At 45.3% G+C, this 18,683-nt stretch overlaps 2 protein-coding genes and 4 non-coding genes across 6 annotated transcripts; 1 reads left to right on the plus strand and 5 right to left on the minus strand.

Moving 5' to 3' along the window:
• Nucleotides 1-36: 36 nt before the first annotated feature.
• On the minus strand, nucleotides 37-5,156 carry gnl3 (G protein nucleolar 3). The gene is made up of 15 exons (XM_030353077.1): nucleotides 5,061-5,156; nucleotides 4,796-4,854; nucleotides 4,368-4,508; nucleotides 4,048-4,167; nucleotides 3,454-3,534; nucleotides 3,151-3,286; nucleotides 2,957-3,060; nucleotides 2,419-2,560; nucleotides 2,214-2,301; nucleotides 1,686-1,863; nucleotides 1,472-1,614; nucleotides 1,153-1,286; nucleotides 792-916; nucleotides 396-465; nucleotides 37-293 (listed from the first exon to the last, which is right to left on the minus strand). The coding sequence occupies exons 1-15, from the start codon at nucleotides 5,071-5,073 to the stop codon at nucleotides 205-207; spliced, it is 1,623 nt and encodes a 540-aa protein (XP_030208937.1). The 5' UTR covers nucleotides 5,074-5,156; the 3' UTR covers nucleotides 37-204.
• Nucleotides 537-606, minus strand: LOC115553820 (small nucleolar RNA SNORD19). The gene has a single exon (XR_003978517.1). It is a non-coding gene; the product is annotated as a small nucleolar RNA SNORD19 (small nucleolar RNA).
• LOC115553817 (small nucleolar RNA SNORD19) lies at nucleotides 1,355-1,432 on the minus strand. Its single transcript, XR_003978516.1, has one exon. It is a non-coding gene; the product is annotated as a small nucleolar RNA SNORD19 (small nucleolar RNA).
• LOC115553810 (small nucleolar RNA SNORD19) lies at nucleotides 1,982-2,055 on the minus strand. Its single transcript, XR_003978515.1, has one exon. It is a non-coding gene; the product is annotated as a small nucleolar RNA SNORD19 (small nucleolar RNA).
• LOC115553825 (small nucleolar RNA SNORA47) lies at nucleotides 3,930-4,016 on the minus strand. The gene has a single exon (XR_003978519.1). It is a non-coding gene; the product is annotated as a small nucleolar RNA SNORA47 (small nucleolar RNA).
• A 1,163-nt stretch (nucleotides 5,157-6,319) lies between the features above and the next one.
• LOC115546843 (zinc finger and SCAN domain-containing protein 21) lies at nucleotides 6,320-9,780 on the plus strand. The gene is made up of 2 exons (XM_030360617.1): nucleotides 6,320-6,618; nucleotides 7,190-9,780. The coding sequence occupies exons 1-2, from the start codon at nucleotides 6,438-6,440 to the stop codon at nucleotides 8,134-8,136; spliced, it is 1,128 nt and encodes a 375-aa protein (XP_030216477.1). The 5' UTR covers nucleotides 6,320-6,437; the 3' UTR covers nucleotides 8,137-9,780.
• Nucleotides 9,781-18,683: the final 8,903 nt, after the last annotated feature.

Below are 18,683 nucleotides of genomic sequence, written 5' to 3' on the forward strand. Positions count from 1 at the left end.
GAAAGATGGGAGTTTCAGGCTTTTTGGAGACATGAGATCCATTAAGTGTTTATTAAATGTAGGCTATATACACAATCTGAAGGAAGTTTATAAATCAACTCAAAACGTTTATCACAGGACATACTCCATGAACAGTATCCATTAGATTGTATGCAAGTAAAGAGGTGGGCGATCTTGGGTTCAAAAGGAAACCAAAACTGGTGCTCATTTGAAATCGGTGTTAAAGTCATAGGTGTCGTTGTTTGGGCTGGTACCAACTGGAACTGACTGGAATTGGACTTTGTTGTTTTTATCTGTAAAATAAATGCCACAAAATTAAAATTTAAGGAACCGTCAATTTACTTGACTGTATTGTAGGATAGTAATTTACACAGTCTGGTTGGATATTAACTTACTTTTGTTAGCAGTTTTCTGTACATCCTTGGTATCTTCCACTGGTCCAGATTCTCTGTTGAGCACCTCCAGCTGGAAAGAGTACAAGGACTTAGGTTTCATGAACCACATTTGGCTCAAGATGACTTTTGACAGGGTGTCTTGGCCAGCAGGATCAGAGTTGGATTAGAAGTCTTCATTATAGTCAGACTTGCGTTAGTGTCCTCATTTCCTTTTTGGGATCCAGACATTAAAAAAGAGGCATACATCTAAATTGCGAGGGTCATTATGGTCTGTTGCAGCCCCATTACAGACATCAAGTATGTGGCTACTCGAGTCTTGCATATATATATATACACTCCATTATTATAGATTGTTTTAAAAAGAACAATGACTGGATGCACTGCGATAAAAGTTACCTCTTTCACCTCTTCCCTCGGTTTTGGCACCGGCTTCTGGACGACGTTTGTGGGACTCAACAGACCGGCTGTGGGGCCTTTAGAGATCAGGCTTATGCTACTGGCCTTGTTGGGATATTTAACACCTGATGGTGAGAAAAGGTCATCAGCAATACAAATAACATGTGGTTTAAAGTCATTTCATAAAGAACCCCATGAACACCTCTTTGAGCTCCTTTAGTTGGTTTTAAAAGAGGCAATGACTCCAGCCTAAATGTACAATAAAACAGACGCTTGAAGGCAGTTATAGAAAGCCCTTAAAGGCTTAATAACCCTGGATGCATCATTTCAACAATTCAAATTATCTGTTGGAGACGCATACCTTGAAGAGTTGCCTCGTTTCCTGTTTGGAGTTTGAGGAGATTCAGGCCCTTCTTGTTCTCGGTAACCACGGTCTCAGAGAGGTAGGGGGGCAGGCTGAGGCCCTCTACCCTGCAGTGATAACTCAGCTTGGCCCTGTGGAGTATTGGAACAATGATTCAATGTTAAAAGATGTGCTTCCTTTGTTCCTCCTCACATGAACACACGTCATTGAGGATCAGAGTTGGATTAGAAGTCTTCATAATATATTCAAGACATTGCGTTATTGTCCTCATTTCCTCGCACTCATTTAGACTTGCTAAAAAAACATAAGCCCTTACCCTGTCCAATCATCCAGGAAAGTGTTCGCCGATTGCTCCATGTTAGCAACTCCACCCTTCATCAGATAGCCACGTTTCTTTGCCAATAACGTTATAAATTCCAAAGAGTTTCTGTAGTCTGGTATGTTGTACTGGAGCATTACCTGAAAAAAAAGAAAGTCAAAATGCATATCGACTTTTAATGTGGCCAATCCTCTACTCCTGACCTGCTTACCTGGACCTTGTCGCACTGCTTCAGCAGCGTCCTCACGGCCTCCAGAGCCTTCTCCTCTCCCTCCTCCACCTGAAGGCTCCGCAGGGCCATGGAGGCCGGTGGGTTGGACGGGGACGCCACGATGCCCGGGCTGTCGTACAACTTTAGATTCTTCTGGATAAACACGTCCTGCATGGTCCTGGTGGGACGCAACAAGAGGAGTGAGGTCTAGACATAATATAGAGCACTTAGGTCATTGGGTTGGATTTACAAGAGGGCAATGCTATGCCGAGGTGGACTTTGTCACATTGATGTGGGATGTCAGCAGGATCAGAGTTGGATTAGTAGTCTTCATGGTAAATCGAGACTTGCATTTGTTTCCTCATTTCCTTGCTGGAATCCAGATTATTTTTAAGGCCTACATATATTGTAAGGGACGCCATCAAGTGCTGGTTCAAAGCTATACTAAAGAAATCTTCCAAATGTGGAAAGTTAGTCTTGTTAAATACCCCCTCTTACAGATACATACCAAAGATAAGATCTACTCACTTTGTGATGCCCCTCTTTACCCCAGCGTTGCACGCTCGTATCCCCTTCATCGTGTTGACGAGACTGCTCTTTCCAACGTTAGGGAAGCCTGGGGAAAAGCATTTAAAATGAGTATTATAGGCTAAAACATGCACCCAACCATTTAGTTATATTCTGGAATAACCTGCCATATGGGTTTCAAAAGAAAGCCATGACACCCACTCACCGACTACGCCTACTTTGAGTGTCCCTTCGGGTTTGGAGGTGGCCTGGTAGCTCTCCAGCAGGGCGAAGAGACAAGCATTACCGAAACACAGGGAAGCTCGGGATTTGTCAAGCGAATCAGGAAATCTCCGCTTCTTCTCTTGCTGAAAAAGAATAAAGCCTTTTCTTCAGCTTTATGATAAAGGAACGGTTTTGACATAAGCAGTTCAGAGTGGCATATTCATTTAAACAATCTGACCGCCCAATGTCCTCAACAAATTGTTAAAAATTCTTGATTTTCTTGTTAATACAATTTTAAGATAAAAGTGGAGGACTAGGCATTCCAAAACCCAATGTCAAACCGAAGCATCAAGCAGCACTGTGGTAGTCCAGAGCCACCATGTTGCGTTCCGTTAGTTTCTCTTGGAGGTATAAACCAGTTATTACAGCACAGGCTGCGTAACCTTCTCAGTCCTCCTTCAAATATAGCTTGTTTCGGTAGTTTGGGTGTTATGCAGACAGCCTTGTGATATTCAGACTTCATGTATGAAAATCCTTACCACGGTTTTGTCCACGAGCTGTGTAGACGCCTTGAACGCCACAACTGGAAACTCCTTCTCAAGACACTGGATCCACTTCTCGACATTTTCCTGAGGCACCAAATCTTGATAGAAATTTTTGCCCAAGTTAGAACGAAAAGGCCAATGTATCTATTGCGGTATCTGTAGAATGTGCCACATTTCTACATATTAACCTATTTTGGTCAGGACAAGCAGCAGCTTCTTGTTGCCAGGCCTCGTCAGAACCGCTTCCTCCAGCTGTGGACACCGGTAGCCCAGTGGATCTCTGGCATCCAACACTTCTAATATGACATCAGATTGATCAATTACCTGAAATGGGGGAAAAAAATAAACTTAACCAGTAGCCTTTCAAATAAAGTTAATCAATCCCAGACTTAAAGGCAGAAAATGATAAGCCAATGTAAAAAAAACACTTTAGCAGTATTCTTGATTTTGCCTTATCACAGCGAGTGGAAGAACAAGCAGGTCAGACTTACCGTGTTTATTTCACTACAAAGAAACTGCTTTGTATATGTCTTGATGGCACTCTTCTTTGACACTTCCTTTTCATCCGTGTCCTAAGAATTGAAAGTGTAGAATTAGCTCAATATATTTTTGAAAGGCTTCAAGAGTTAGTGTACTTTTATTTTTTAACAGGTCAAACAGAGCTTGATGGGGAGATGATCGGTTAGGGCTCCCCCCTCGTATGAGGGGACAACGTATCCTTTCATGAGGAAATGCATTATTTCTCTTTAGAAAAATAGGGGTCAATATCTAAATGAAAGCCCTTTCTTTTCAGCATCAGAGTGGCAATCTGGCACCCTTTGTACCTACATCATTAGGTGACATATGCTCCTACCAAGATTCACTATTCTCTAGTGGGTACAATTTTAAGATGCAAGTTGACGAATAGAGATCCCAAAACACAATGTAAAACCGAAGCATCAAGCAGCCCTGTTCGGGGTCCAGAGCCACCATGTTGCGTTCCGTTAGTTTCTCTTGGAGGTATAAACCAGTTATTACAGCACGGCACAGGCTGCGTAACCTTCTCAGTCCTCCGTTAGTTTACTGATCTATATCTGGTCCCTTACCATTCGAGCCTTCTTGGCCTTTGGATTCTCGCTTTCTGAACGCGGCGCATCCCTCTCCTTTTTCCTCTTGGCTCGCTCATCTATTTTTTCTTTCTTCCTTTTCTCTTTTTCTTCTTCAACCTGTAAAAAGCAACAACGTTTCCATCATCAAAATGTGAGTGAGTTAGTTGTAAACTGTATCCGATGTTCTATTGTAACGCCAGCCTTGACGGTCTGAGAAATACAACTTGTGTGATGCGACCATCAAAAAGCCAACATCTGACACATTTAGATCATTAAATATATTTCGATGTTATATTTAATGATGATTGAGACATTACCTTCAGCTTCCTCTGTTCTGCTTCTCTGAGAACCTCCTCTTTGAAAGGTGCAATATTGGGGACGCCAAGATCCTTCTTCGCTCTTTTCCCCACTCCTTTCTTGCCAGCCTCTTTTTTGAGTTTTCTGTGATGTTCTCGAACCTTGAAGATAAATGAAATGTTGAGTTTTAAAAATTAAAAATTAATATTGTCTACATTTGATAATGTGCATTCAACACATATTCATACAATTTATGTTAAAGTACACTGCCTGTCTCTAAATGCGCATTTATGTGTACCCGCACCGGCACAATAAGGGTTATGTGGGGGGGGGGGAATGAACAGTCACAACCGGAGCGTGGGCCTGTTCACACACGACACCAAACTACAAGCACGCTGTTTAAATCTGACACAATCATCTTTACGCAGCTATTCTATTAGTGTCTCACCTTCTTCTGGATCTTGTAACGTTGGGAACAGGAGACCCTCTTACTCGCCTTCTTCAGCTCTAGATTAAACAGAACAGTTTGCCTGGTGTCAGTAATGTACCGTCCGACACATGGACGCCTCTACACCATGTGCAGTTACTGAATACAAGTTGAAACCACACGTTTACCAAATAACAACTGATGACTTTGACTTAATTCATTTCTAAATGTTAAATGTTCCGTAAACAACGCTGAACTACAAAAATTGTCTGTTATCTGTACTCACTGGGACGCTTCATGTTGACTGTACCTCTGCACGTGGTAGAATGAGGTCTTCGACATATCGGTCCTCATATCCGCTTCCGTTCTATCTCTTTCTTTCAGTCGGTCAGTGGGCAACACCGTCTGTGGGGCGCCCCTATTGGACCGGGGGAGTCCCGGTCCCTAAGGGCACAACTCTTGATGCTTCAACGTTTGAATTGTACAAAGTACCTTAACTTAAAGATCCCATATCATGCTTCTTTAGTCTTAATAATTGCATTTGGGCTTACTACTAGAATAGGGTTACATGCCTGTATTTTAGAAATACCTATTATTCTTACACTGTTCATTCCTCAAAAACAATTTCAGAAAGGTTCTGATTTGTATCATGTCGCTTTAAGGCCCCCCTCCCGAGTAGTCCAGTCTGTTGCGATTGATCGGACGTTTTGCGCGTGCTTCAGCAAATTCCCAACCCCGAGAAGTTGTAAACATTACGGATAGCCGGCACTTTACGTGACACTAATAAAGAAGTAAAGTTTGAACGCTAACAGCTGTTTCAGGTATTGAGGGGCGTTCTCGGAGGGCGCGAATACTCCCCCTTGCTTGGACCTAGATTCGTCAATTTCAGCAGACCTAAAACTTGTATACATACATCATTTCGCAGTCTAAAGCAAAGGGAAAAAGCAAGATATCACCCATTTAACATTAGTACAAATGTTCAGAGTTAGCATACAACCCGGAATTGAAAACGCTCAATGTAGCTAAGACAACATTCTTATTTTCCATCGTTCTGTAGTTTTATTTTCTGTCTTTTAATTCAGCCAATATATTCTATGTAGATATGCAATAAAAAATAATAATTATATATATATATATATATATATATATATATATATATATATATATATATATATATATATATATATATATATATATATATATATATATTGTCACACAGTAATGTTACCTGTGGCCATTTCTTATTGCAAATTATTTTAATGGAAAGTTATTGGTTCCGATTCCTGGTATTCTTCCGGAATTCGTCATTTGTAAAAAAGTTTTAAATAGTAAACATATTGCATACACTCTTGCTTATTTCTGTTCCATTGCTGGTGAAAACCTAAATCTCCCACCGGTCCTATTTTTCCAAGGGACATCTCCTTTACCATAATTACGGCAGTCCTATTTTCTAAGGGCCCGTTTCTCTACCATAATTACGGTAGTCGTATTTTCTAAGGGATCTTACCTTTACCATAATTACGGTAGTTCTATTTTCTACGGGCCATTTCCTTTCCTTTCCCATCATTACGGTAAGCAGCAGGCACTCCGCGTCACGTGACTCCGTAAAGCATCTTTTTGGTCCATTTTGGATGATACAAAGTGAACCTTGCAACCTTTGAAAATGACCAAATTACAGTTTTTAAACGTGTTTTTGACTGAGCGGCTCATGCTCGCCGCGCAGGAGATCTACAAATCTGTCGAGGACACCATCCTGGAGTATCAAGAGGAGATCGCGCTGAGAGAGCGGGAGAATGACCATCTGAGGCGGCGGCTGCGGGACGCAGGGATCGAGATATGGCCAGGTTAGCTTAGCCGTTAGCTTACTGCCCAGAGCTAACGCCAGGTTAGCTCCTACTGTTAGCTGCTAGCTCTCTACCCAGAGCTAACGTAACATGCGTGCTGTATGAAAACCATGCTTAAATTGGAAGCGTGGCGCTCAAATTCAATGTGTGAACCGTTGTGCCAATGTTTAGTTTTGAAGAGCTGGTTTCACGTTTAGCATTTCCTAGCACGCCTCCACGTACAGATGGCTCACTTTAGCAATTAACTTCAGCTGTTGTGGAGCCTCCGCTAACCTCTTAGCTAGTTAGGTAGCAACCTTTGTTCGTTAGCTAGCTACCGTTAGCAACGATATCGTGATATTATATTAAATATATAATGTGCTGTTATTTGCCCCATGCAGGCCATGTTCAGCATGTGAATCAGCGGTTGTGTTCAGCTTTGCTGTTTTACAACAACTTACATTCGTAAAATAATTTTACGGAACACATTCTTATTAACCCAAATATGAGTATGTTTAGAGAAAAATATGACGTGTCTAAATGATGACTCCTATGATAACTAACAAACTCCCCTGTGCTGTTATGCACCCAGACCGTCCATCTATGGCCCTGTTGGATGAGGAGGAGGGTGAGCACCCGAGGCGGGAGTGGAGTCCCAGCATGGGGCATGAGGAACGCCTTCCCCTCCAGATCAAGGAGAAGAGAGACCTCCGATCCAACCAGGGAGACGACCAACAACTCCGCCCCCACGGGTCGTGCAGCACCCCAGAGTCCATGTTCACACCACCGCGCGTCTGCAACGAGTACCCCCAGGAGGCCCCCCACACGTCCAGCATCCCCCAGAGCCAAGGGGTGGAGAACCGGGAGAGGGAGCCGGCGCCGAGGGCCTCGTCGAGACACGTGAAGGCAGAGGGCGTTGCTGGTGGTGCTGGTGGCGGAGGAGGCCACAGGGGAGCCACCCCCTCCAGCAGCGCTCCCCAGCCCCTGGCCCCGGTCAACCCCAACTGCTCGAATGAGAACAACATAGAGATCCAAGGGGCGGAGAACGGCGGACAGATGGCGGGCTCCAAGGGAGGCGCCGGGGGGAGCCGAGGTCAGGGCTCCCACATGCGCAGCCAGGGCGGCGCGAGCGCCAACGCGGACTGTTCTCTCCAGAAGTCCCCGCTCCAAGGCCACCTGTCGTCCTTCAGCTGCAAGGTGTGCGGCGAGGCGTTCAGCCACGCGGGTCACCTCCACGTGCACGTGCAGGTGCACACGCGGGAGAAGCCGTACCGCTGTGGCGTGTGCGGCAAGTGCTGCAGCTCGTCTGGCCGTCTGCAGGAGCACCAGCGCAGCCACACGGGGGAGAAGCCCTTCCGCTGCCAGATCTGCGGGAAGGGCTTCACCCAGATGGCCCACCTCAAGGTGCACATGAGGATCCACACGGGGGAGAAGCCCTACAGCTGTCCTGTGTGCGGCAAGTGCTTCAGCCGCTCTGACAAAATCAAGCGCCACCTCCAGACCCACAGCCGCGAGGGGACCTACTTCTCAGGACAATGAGACCCCTTTCAGGGTGACGGTGGTTTTTGTTGGAACCAACTGAAATTTGTGAATCACATTGAAACTGAACACTTTTTAAGAGAAAAAGCTAAAGTTGCTGCCGGATGAGACGTTTTTCATACTTTCAAAGAACTAGAAACGTACAAACCTTAGTGTTTTCTTGTTTTATTTTTTTGACCTAACGGTGGTATCTATGCCATAGTCCCTGCTGTAGGATGTGTATTAGTCTGTTTAAGACGTCTTTCATTTTAACTTCTCACACATATAAACTCTTCTAAGTCTCGATTCTGAGTAATTAGCTAGGCTTCTGAATTATTTAGTCTTTCATTAGTAATATGATTAGCATGATAAAGTCTTCCACACATGCCTTGAACCTGAAATTAATTCAATAATTTGTTCATCCATTTCCCAACTAAATACTTTTGGTTGCATCCTTTAGGTTGCAGAAGTCAAAGTGACAGAATTGACTACTAATCAAACGCCTTGATGATCCATTCGTTGAATAATCCACTTTGCAGTAATAATACAAGTTATTGTATTGGTCTGGTTTCCTTTTGCTTTTGATGATGTCGTCGTTGGTTGGTTTGCAAGACTATTCATTGGGTTTATAAAAAACAACATTTAGGTGTCTTTTTCAGACCTGGTTACAATGTCAATGGTCTGTTTGGAAGAGAGATAGAGTCTTGAATGTGTTGATTGAACAGTTTTCTGTTTAGTTTTCCGCCGTTTTGGTTGTGATGGGTGACTCGTGTCAATGCTAACCATGAGCCCCTAGTAACTATGGACTTTGTGTTTTATTTTGCATTGTTGCAGCGCTCCCAATAGCTCATTATCACTTTATATTTACCACCTCATTCATGGAAAATCTATACCGTTTTGTAAGATATTTGTATCTTGTCAAATACCACTAGTTTTTATAACCTGCACTATATAATAGCATTTCTCCAAAATGAAGGAATTGTACTCAAACCAGACCATCCAGTGTTACCTATGTGGGGTCGTTTTTCTAGAGGCTCAGTCTGTGCTGATTGTGTATTCACCAATGTTTCTACAACCTTTCTCTCAAACATAATTGTTCTTATGGCCAATCCAAATGAATTGGTGGGTTTTGAGGAAGTCTAGTACCTGGTCTACTCGTCACTCGACTTTCTTCAACAAAGGAATTCACTTCTCTCAGGTCTAATGCTGCATTCATGTCAGGTCGGGGGTAATTTGTGAAACACATTTGACCGGAATAGCTGATTTCTCCTTACACATGAATGAATCTGAATAACTCGTTTTTTTTGCCAGTTTCAATTTCAACCAAAGTAAAAAAAAAAAATTAGGGATGTTCTTGTAAATTTCAGAATGCATATTAACTAAACAATGCATGTCAAAACATTTTAAAGTAACATTTCAACCAAGTAATTCATGAGAGGAGTACGGAATAGCTTTTTAAATACAATGTCCGGTTTTTAGTGCCCCTCTGTTTCCTGACTGCAGCACGATTGAGCTGCAAAACTTCCGAGCCGACCAGCAATCTTTTTTAAGTCCACCTGGGGGAGACAGTTCGTACCCACACACACACATTACTGTATACAGTGTTGTATCATTGTGTTTTAAATGTTATTTTTTAATAAAGTAGTTATTGAGTATGAATATAAATCAAGTGGTGTTTATACTAGGTTACCAAATGATGAGGAGGGAAACTATTTTGCCTCATTCTAATCAAAATCCAAACCTGTTTCACTCCTCTGCGCTGAAGAGTTTTTGCCATTTGGTAGATTCACAATATTTTTAATGCCGATGACACCATGAAACATGCAGGATGTATGGATATTCAAAGTTCACATTCCTACGCGGGCAGTGACTTGTGAATTCTAAACACACGCTAAAAACTTAATGTTTTGCTCCAGATAGTTGTAGAAACAAATGGAAACACCAGATGGTGTAGTGGCTGTTTTAATGTTTGTTAAACTGATATGAACTGAAATCAAATCTGATTTATTTTTCAGATAACATGCCTAATGTTTGTCACATGTGCTCATGCTCTTAAGAGAACATCATTAGATTGCAATCAAACAAAGGATGTGTGACAGTGAAAGACAAGTACAAAGCAACATGTAATAAAATGAGGTCTAACTGAAGCACAGTAAACCAGTTGAACAGAAGTCAGTGAGTGTGTGCTGTACAGAAATACATTTATGTGTTATGATTACAATAATAGGCTTTTGCGCTAGGATATACTGATAAAAATGATCAAAGACAGATTTCCTTGAGACTATTCAATTTTAAAACATTATCGCAGGAACATTATCACCTTTTCCAAAGGTTTTTCATGTAATTGAAAAGGACGTCTAAGATTAACCAAAGGAATCGACAATGTTATTGTGTCTGTAAAGAAATCAATTTATGTAATTGCCTTCCGAAGTTTTTTAAAATGTCAACAGCAGAGTGGCATTTATTTAACCCTGCTTCTAGCCTTTTGGTTTTCTCTATTTTACATGTATGTGTTGCTATTATGTTTGGTAAAGATTGTCACAGCTTTCATCCAAAAAGATTGGTGTGAAGCTGGATTGGCGATTGTGAAGAGTAGAAACTATGAAAATATATACTTTGTTGAAAATATATTATTTTCTACAAAGTACAGTACGGAGTGTACAACAAAGTACACCACGACAACCACAGTCCTGTTGGGGACCCCAGGGATGGGCCATTTGTTTGTATCTGCTCCATACCCGGATGAAATACCTCATTGTGACCTTGTGTCCCTTAAACTCATGTGTTGTGATGGTACAATCACCTGCGGAACAACTAACTTTCCACCAAAAGTGAGAGTAAGAGTGTTGTTTATAACTTAATGTCACAGCTTCCCATCAAACATAGCTGTGTCATATTTGTCCGGAAACATCTTCCCCTTTGTACCACATACAGTAAATGCAATCAGAGCAAAACACACATACCAGCACAATCTTCAACTCTGAGTAACCACTATAGTCATAGTCTTGTGTAAACAAACTGTCCAGAAAAACTCTGTCCATCACATTTCAACATTGCAAAAGAAATATTAAGATTGTCCATGAATTTATAGAGGTATGGGAAACGTTTGGGCAGGAGGCATTAAAGGTTTGAGAATGAGGACCACAAGTCTGTCAGCATCATGACGACCATGACGTATCCAACGACCAAACAATTTATCAATCGAAATGTTCCAAAGCTAAGACACTTATTGCCAGCCTAAGTAATTATGCCTTCCTTAATCCTTTTTATGTTTCATTATAGGGATCAAAAGGAATAGATCTTCTAAAATAAGATTAGTAAATCCAGTAAGAAATACCAACGGTCTGTGATTAACTATTATGTCCCTTTCTTTATATTCCTTTGGTTCAATACAAGTGTCAAACAAGGACATTGTGGCAGCCCGCTACCCCAATGAGCCGGGTTCCACGTATGAATCACGCTTGTTAGTGAGGGTTAAGCCATCCAGGGCATTTATTTAAACAGGGTTTGCAATCAGAGAGGTCGGCTACCCCTAGGATCTCCGTGGACCTCTAGGGTAGGGCTGGCTCGGCCCTTTCTGTCTCGTCACTCGTCGGCCCTTTCCGTCTGCTCCCGAGTGCCTTTTAAAGTCTTTCCCTGGCTGTCCAGCCAGGTGTCTCCCATCCCGCTGATTGGGGTTCGGTTGGTGCTCTCCGTCGCCGGCTGGTGGGTGACGGTGGTATCGGCCATCCCGGACCAACCCTCGGGCTGGTCCGGGCCGAGGTTTAAGTGGCGGGATGCCACACTCCTCCACCCTTTTTCCAAGCCTCGGGTAGACGAGGGACCCGCCCAGGCAGGTATCTCGACGTGACAGGGTCTCTCCTGCGGCGGCGGCTGCGTTCCTCGCGGCGGCATCTCTCGCAACGACGGCGGCAGCATCTCTCGCAGCGTCGACAGCGACCGCATCTTCTGCCGCGTCGACGGTAGCATCTCTTGCCGCGGCGGCGACCGCATCCCTTGCAGCGGCCCCGGCCGCATCTCTTGCCGCGACGGCGACCGCATCTCTCCTGCCCCGGGATTCTCGTGCCGGGTCCCAAAGCCGGCGAAATATCGGGCAATCCCTCCCAATCAGGAGCGGCACCGGGAGGTTGGGTACAATCCCCGCCCAAGCCGTGAACACCCTGTGCGGGGTCCGGATGACCACGTGGCATGTCTCGTAGGTCCGGGTCCCCCCGTGCACGCAGGCCACCTCCATGGGCTCCCCCGCCTTCCCACTCGCCAAGACGGGGCGAAGGAGGGTAACCACGCTGCCCGTGTCCAGAAGGGCCTGCGTGTCTCTGCTCATCACCCGCGCCAGTACGGTCGGGCTCCCGGACGTCCCCTGCGCCCAGCAGGTCCCCAGCATGCAGGGCCGACCCGTCACCACGTCCGCGTAGGCCGGCGGCGCCGTCCCGTCCCGGTCTCGCGCTGCGGCCTCGTCTCCCGCTGCTGCGCCGGCTGCGGCGCAGGCGGCAGCGGCGTCCCTTGCGGCGGCGGCGGCGGCGTCTCTTGCGGCGGCGTCCCTTGCGGTGGCGGCGGCGTCCCTTGCGGCGGCGGCGGCGTCGTCTATTGCGGCGGCGGCGTCGTCTATTGCGGTGGCAGCGTCTGTCCCGTCCGGGTTCTGCATTCCGAATTCGTGGGTTGGTGGCGTAGTGGGATCGCTCAGCTTGCCTGCATCCTCCACCATATGTTGCAACCCGCTACCCCAATGAGCCGGGTTCCACGTATAAATCACGCTTGTTAGTGAGGGTTAAGTCATCCAAGGCATTTATTTAAACAGGGTTTGCAATCAGACAGGTCGGCTACCCCTAGGATCTCCGTGGACCTCTAGGGTAGGGCTGGCTCGGCCCTTTCTGTCTCGTCACTCGTCGGCCCTTTCCGTCTGCTCCCGAGTGCCTTTTAAAGTCTTTCCCTGGCTGTCCAGCCAGGTGTCTCCCATCCCGCTGATTGGGGTTCGGTTGGTGCTCTCCGTCGCCGGCTGGTTGGTGACGGTGGTATCGGCCATCCCGGACCAACCCTCAGGCTGGTCCGGGCCGAGTTTTAAGTGGAGGGATGCCACAACATCTAAGGTAAAACATACTTCAAAACATATTGACATTGACAAAATAAAACATACAATTATATGTGCATGTCATGTTATATTGAAATCATCTTCACTGCTATTTCACATCTTTAAACTTGACTATTTAATCAGTATATCTCTTCAGTGATAACAGGATATTACACCTTTTTTCAGCTCTCTCTCTCTCTCTGATATCATTCTACATCTCAACCTCCATCTCCATCCACACAAGGACGTTCACGAACATACACACACACACTCCCACGCCAGCCTACTAATTAGTGTGGTTGCTACCTATTTGCCATCTGCTTGTCTTATTAAGTTGTGTTAATTCCCTTCCATTCAACTATCAAAACGTCCAGCTATTTAACGACATGATGGCTATCTATGTGTTTTTCAACTCTTTCAACTTTTTAAACTATCAAAAATCTTCTGCTTTATTTTTACAATGTATGGCAATGGGCCGACGGTAGAGCCTTCTCTGACACTTCAACTACTTCAGACATCGTAACTTGGTCAACCTTCGGTCAAACCATTTAACAAATCAACGCACTTGTGTCTTCAATAATCTGAAACCGACCTTCGATTACTTTTGTACTTTTTTTCAGAATCAGAGTTTAAGTTACTTATCGGCTTATTTTTAGGTTGGTCTAATTGGTTTACGCTGAGGTTAGAGTTGAGGACGTGCAGGCAGTGTTGCCAGATTGGGTGTTTTTTCCCGCTGAATTTGACTACTTTTTATGACGTTCAGGCAGTGGTGATGCTAGCGTTGACGTTAGCGCTGACGAAACGCAATCTAGTTCTACAGTGGAGTCCACCTTTGTCAGAGGCTCTAGGGGAGCCATAAGTCTGCTGGACACTCGGATGTCTGGTATTCCCACACCCCTGGTCATCCTACCGTGTTCCCAAATGAAACAGAGCCTCTCTCTTCTCTGTCTGTCTCTCCATATTAAGATCCACGGTGGCTTGTAACCACAAAAACAATAGAGATGAATGGAAGCCTATCTTTCACGTATAAGAGTGGCATGCTGGACAAATGGGGTGCATGCTGGACACATGGGGTACATGGAGGTCTATGATGACACACAGACCTTGGCCCGAGTTAAGACTCAATGGCTCAGAGGCTTCCGATTGGATGGCTCCATTCAACGGATGCACAAGCCCCTCTATAAAGGTGGATAAGTGTTCATAACCTCAATTGCTGAAGCTGCGGCGGTGAGCTGTGGCCTCAAGGTCTTCAAGGGGCGGTAACCCTCGGACACCTTGGTGTACACCGGTGCTCAGGGAAGCCGTCCAACTGAAGAAGGAGGCCTTCCGGCATATGTTATCCCGGAGGACTCCTGAGGCAGTTGTAGGGTACCGACAGACAGGCTTGAAGGGCTGCAGGTGCTGCCGTGTTGGCTAAGCAGCGGGTGTGGGAGAGGTTCGGATAGGCCATGGAGAAGGACTTTTAGTCGGCACCAAAGTGTTTCTGGAAGACCATCCGGCACTTCAAGAGGAGGAAACGGGGAACCATCCAAGCCGTGTACAGTAAGGAGGGGACTCCGTTGACCTCAACTGAGGAGGTAGTCAAACGCTGGAAGGAACACTTTGAGAAACTCCTGAATCTGACTAACACTCCCTCTATGATGGAGGCAGAGCTTGAGGCTGATGGCGGTTCATCGTCAATTTCCCTGGTGGAAGTCACTAGTCAAACATTTCCGCAGTGGCAAAGCCCCTGGGGATTGATGAGATCCAGCCAGTAATGCTGAAAGCTCTGGGTGTTGAGGGGCTCTCTTGGTTGACACGACTATTCAACATTGCAAAGGAGTGGCAAACCGGGTTGGTGGTTCCCCTGTTCAAAAAGGGGGGCCCAGAGAGTGTGTGCTAATTACTGGGGTAACACACTACTCAGCCTCGCTGGTAAAGTCTACTCCAAGGTGCTTGGAAGGAGGGTTCGGCCGATCGTCCAACCTCATATTGAAGAGGTACAATGCGGTTTCTGCCATGGACGTGGAACTACGGACCAGCCCTTCACTCTCGCAAGGTTCCTGGAGGGGGCCTGGGCGTATGCCCATCTGGTTTACATGTGCTTTGTGGATCTGGAGAAGGCGTAGGACCGGGTCCTCCGGGAGAAACTGGCAGGTGCTGCGGGAGTATGGGCTGAGGGGGTCTCTCCTCAGGGCCATCCAATCTCTGTCCTCCCAAAGAGAGAGCTGAGTCTGTGTTCTTGGCAGCAAGTCAGTTTCGTTCCCAGTGGGTGTTGGCCTCTGCCAGGGCTGCACTTTACCAATCCTGTTTGTGATTTTCATGGACAGGATATCGAGGCTTAGTCGTGGTAGGGAGGGGTTGCAGTTAAGTGGTCAAAAGATCTCATCAATGCCTTTTGCAGATGATGTGGTCCTGATGGCATCATCGACCTGTGACCTTCAGCACTCACTGGATCGGCTCGCAGCCAAGTGTGAAGCTGCTGGGATGAGGATCAGCACCGCTAAATGGGAGGCCATGACTCAGCAGGAAACCGGTGGATTGCCTACTCCGGGTAGGAAATGAGTCCTTAGCCCAAATGAAGGAGTTCAAGTACCTCGGGGTCTTGTTAGCAAGTGAGGGTACGATGGAGCGTGAGATCGCCCAGAGAATCTAAGTAGCGGGGGCGGTATTGCGTTCGATTTACCCCACCGTTGCGACGAAAAGGGAGCTTTGCCGCTAGGCAACGCTTTCGATCTAGCGGTTGATCTTCGTTCCTATCCTCATCTATGGTCATGAGGGATGGGTGATGACCCAAAGGACGAGATTGCGGAAACAAGCAGGCCGAGATGGGTTTTCTCAGGAGGGTGGCTGGCGTCTCCCTTAGGGATAGGGTGAGAAGCTCAGCCATCCGTGAGGAACTCAGCGTAGAGCCGCTGCTCCTCTGCTTAGAAAGGAGTCAGTTGAGGTGGTTCGGGCATCTCGTAGGGATGCCCACTGGGAGGGGACCTCGGGGAAGAGCCAGGACTAGGTGGAGAGATTATATCTCAACACTGGCCTCGGAACGCCTTGGGATCCCCCCGTCAGAGCTGATCAATTTGGCCCGGGAGAGGGAAGTTTAGATGCTGATCGATATTGATTTTAAGAATCGTATCAATAACATCAGATCTTACAATTACAAAAAAAATGTGCTGGCCAGCCTGTACCTCACTTTGGTGACAAGAATCTTACTATCGAAACTGCCAAAAGCCCTCCAACTCACCCACCCACCCACCCAGCAAGATGAAACTGGTTGGGTACATGGGACAGGAACTATTCCTGTCCCAGTTACACAACCAATTAGAGAAGACACAACACAGTTATTGAGTTTTATCAATTCTGGAAGTCTCCCGCCTACATTGCAACTTGCAACTTTAATTGTTAGCATCTCAAAATAAATTCAAATATAGATTAGAGAGTGTTGCAATAGGAATTGATGTCATGTTTAGGCCTCCATGAAGATTCAATAGCGAGACTGTTTGCATCCATGACTCGACCTCTAATGACCTCTTGCAACTATTAAATGTTTTTTCTTTGGAAAGGGAAGGGTAAAGGCCCGGGGTATCAGAGTATTTTTGGGAGTAAGAGTATTACTCGGTTATTGTTGATTTATTTGCTCAAACAAATCCTATCACATAACTGCAAGACTGTGTGTGTGTCTGTGTGTGCGTGCATGCGAGCGTGTGCGAGTGATTGTGTAAGTGTGTGTGTGCGCATGTGTGAATAGGACAAAGATTTCTAGCTTGCTGGCTGAGATAGATATGCTGGGACAGGGATCCTTAACCCCTACAGCTCCTTATTCCTGCACTTCAGAACCCATATCAAATCAGTCGCCAAGCTTAATACATCAGCAAGTGTCAAATGTTAATGGACTTAACCATTAGCGGAAAGGTTGTGGACAGGCGGACGCTTGGTTAAAAAAATATATTTTGTGTAAGGCTCATTCAACTCCAAAGAATCTTTGCTGTGTAGCATTTGAGACTGAAATAGAATGATCTGATTCTAAGATTTCGTTTAGATTTTTGTGTGTCTGACTTTGTCTCAGGCTGTAGAATGTGTGCTTAGGTGTCTTTCATATATACTGCACACTAGTACACAACATTTAAAAGATATAGGTTATACATTTTCAGCTAGCAATGACCACACAACAATCTCTGTTGATACAAAGTACTAGTGCGTTGTTTCTGCTCTCGGAAATTCAACAGCATCCAGAGTGGTGGGCCTCCTTAAAAATCCCCCGGCACAGCATCTCCCCGACGACATTTCCTGTGCTGCCATCTCCCAGCAATACCTTATAGGACACAGGCGCTGTGATTTTGGTAATGACCCGGGGAGTCCACCTAGGTCCATGACTGATTTTTTTTCTGATCACTGCGTCTCCGTCCTGGAAACTCCTCTCTGAAACTTTCTTGTCATGATCTTTCTTTTGGATGATTTGTTTTCGTTCCACCCTTGTTCGGCGGTCTGGATGAATTTGGTCCAATGTTGATCATAACCTCATGCCTTGCAACCTTCAGCACGTGACAACCCTGTGGTGGACTGTGTAATGCAATAGCTAAACAGCACTCTTAACACCTTAGTGTTGAGGTTCCCGTCACCTGCCTTCTTCATCATTGGCTCGAATGTCTGGACTACGCGCTCCGCAGAGCCATTTGAGGTAGCATTTTCCAAGGGGTGTGTGGAGACATTTCTTTAATCTGTAATGACAATGTCATGAAACATAGAAAGTGTTTATCATATAAAAGGGTAAAGATAGTATCAGAAAAAAGTAGTCTCTGCAGAGAGGCCATGCAACACTACAAGCATAGAAAGGTTGAAGTGCTGTAGTGTCCTATGCATCTGTTTCTAGCATGTAGTTAGTGCCTGAACGCGTTCAACTAGAGTTTTGTTGATGGGGGGGGGGGGGGGGGGGGGGGGGGGCGGTGGTTGGGACAAGGTTTCATTGACAAATATACAATGATGTCCCAGGGCTTTGTTTCACCATAGTATGGTGAAACAATGTTAAGTATGGTGATTTGGCAATCAGAGTACCTTTGGATGATTAGTTAATCTGGAGTTCATACCAGACAGATGCACAATTTACACATTCAATCTTCATCAAATTGACCTGGCAGTGAGGTGAATACAGGAAACTGTGTTTAAGAGATCCACTGTAATCATTCTCACATGCCAATGGTGATGTTTAACATTATTTGATAATGTTACCCACCGCAGTAATTACGACAGTGCTGTGACCACTCATTTTAGGCTTGGTTGGCAGCATGACAGACATTATTAGTGACTCAGTGGCCCCCGGAGCCAACAAAAAATTCTGCACACTGTTTGTCAATCATCAGAGAAAACATTTTTCGCCATGCAATAACATCAAACTTTGCATTAGTGCCTGTCAGTGGTTTAGGCACGTTCTCTAAATTATTTTTGTAATTAATTGTGAGTGTATTTGGTGTGAACCTCCCTTATCCTCACCGTTGCTGGCTCAATAAATGGGTTAGTAATGTTTTTA

This window comes from Gadus morhua, chromosome 1 (assembly GCF_902167405.1).
Source record: "Gadus morhua chromosome 1, gadMor3.0, whole genome shotgun sequence".
Taxonomy (NCBI): Eukaryota; Metazoa; Chordata; class Actinopteri; order Gadiformes; family Gadidae; genus Gadus; species Gadus morhua.

Excerpts from the sequence above, each read along its gene's own strand:
- gnl3 (XM_030353077.1), bottom strand. Across the intron at positions 1,615-1,685 it reads AGCAGTGCGACAAGGTCCAG|GTAATGCTCCAGTACAACAT; the intron begins GTAAGCAGGTCA and ends CTTTTTTTTCAG. Across the intron at positions 917-1,152 it reads AAACGAGGCAACTCTTCAAG|GTGTTAAATATCCCAACAAG; the intron begins GTATGCGTCTCC and ends TCTCACCATCAG.
- LOC115546843 (XM_030360617.1), top strand. The coding sequence starts at position 6,438 with ATGACCAAATTACAGTTTTTAAACGTGTTTTTGACTGAGCGGCTCATG. Across the intron at positions 6,619-7,189 it reads AGGGATCGAGATATGGCCAG|ACCGTCCATCTATGGCCCTG; the intron begins GTTAGCTTAGCC and ends TTATGCACCCAG.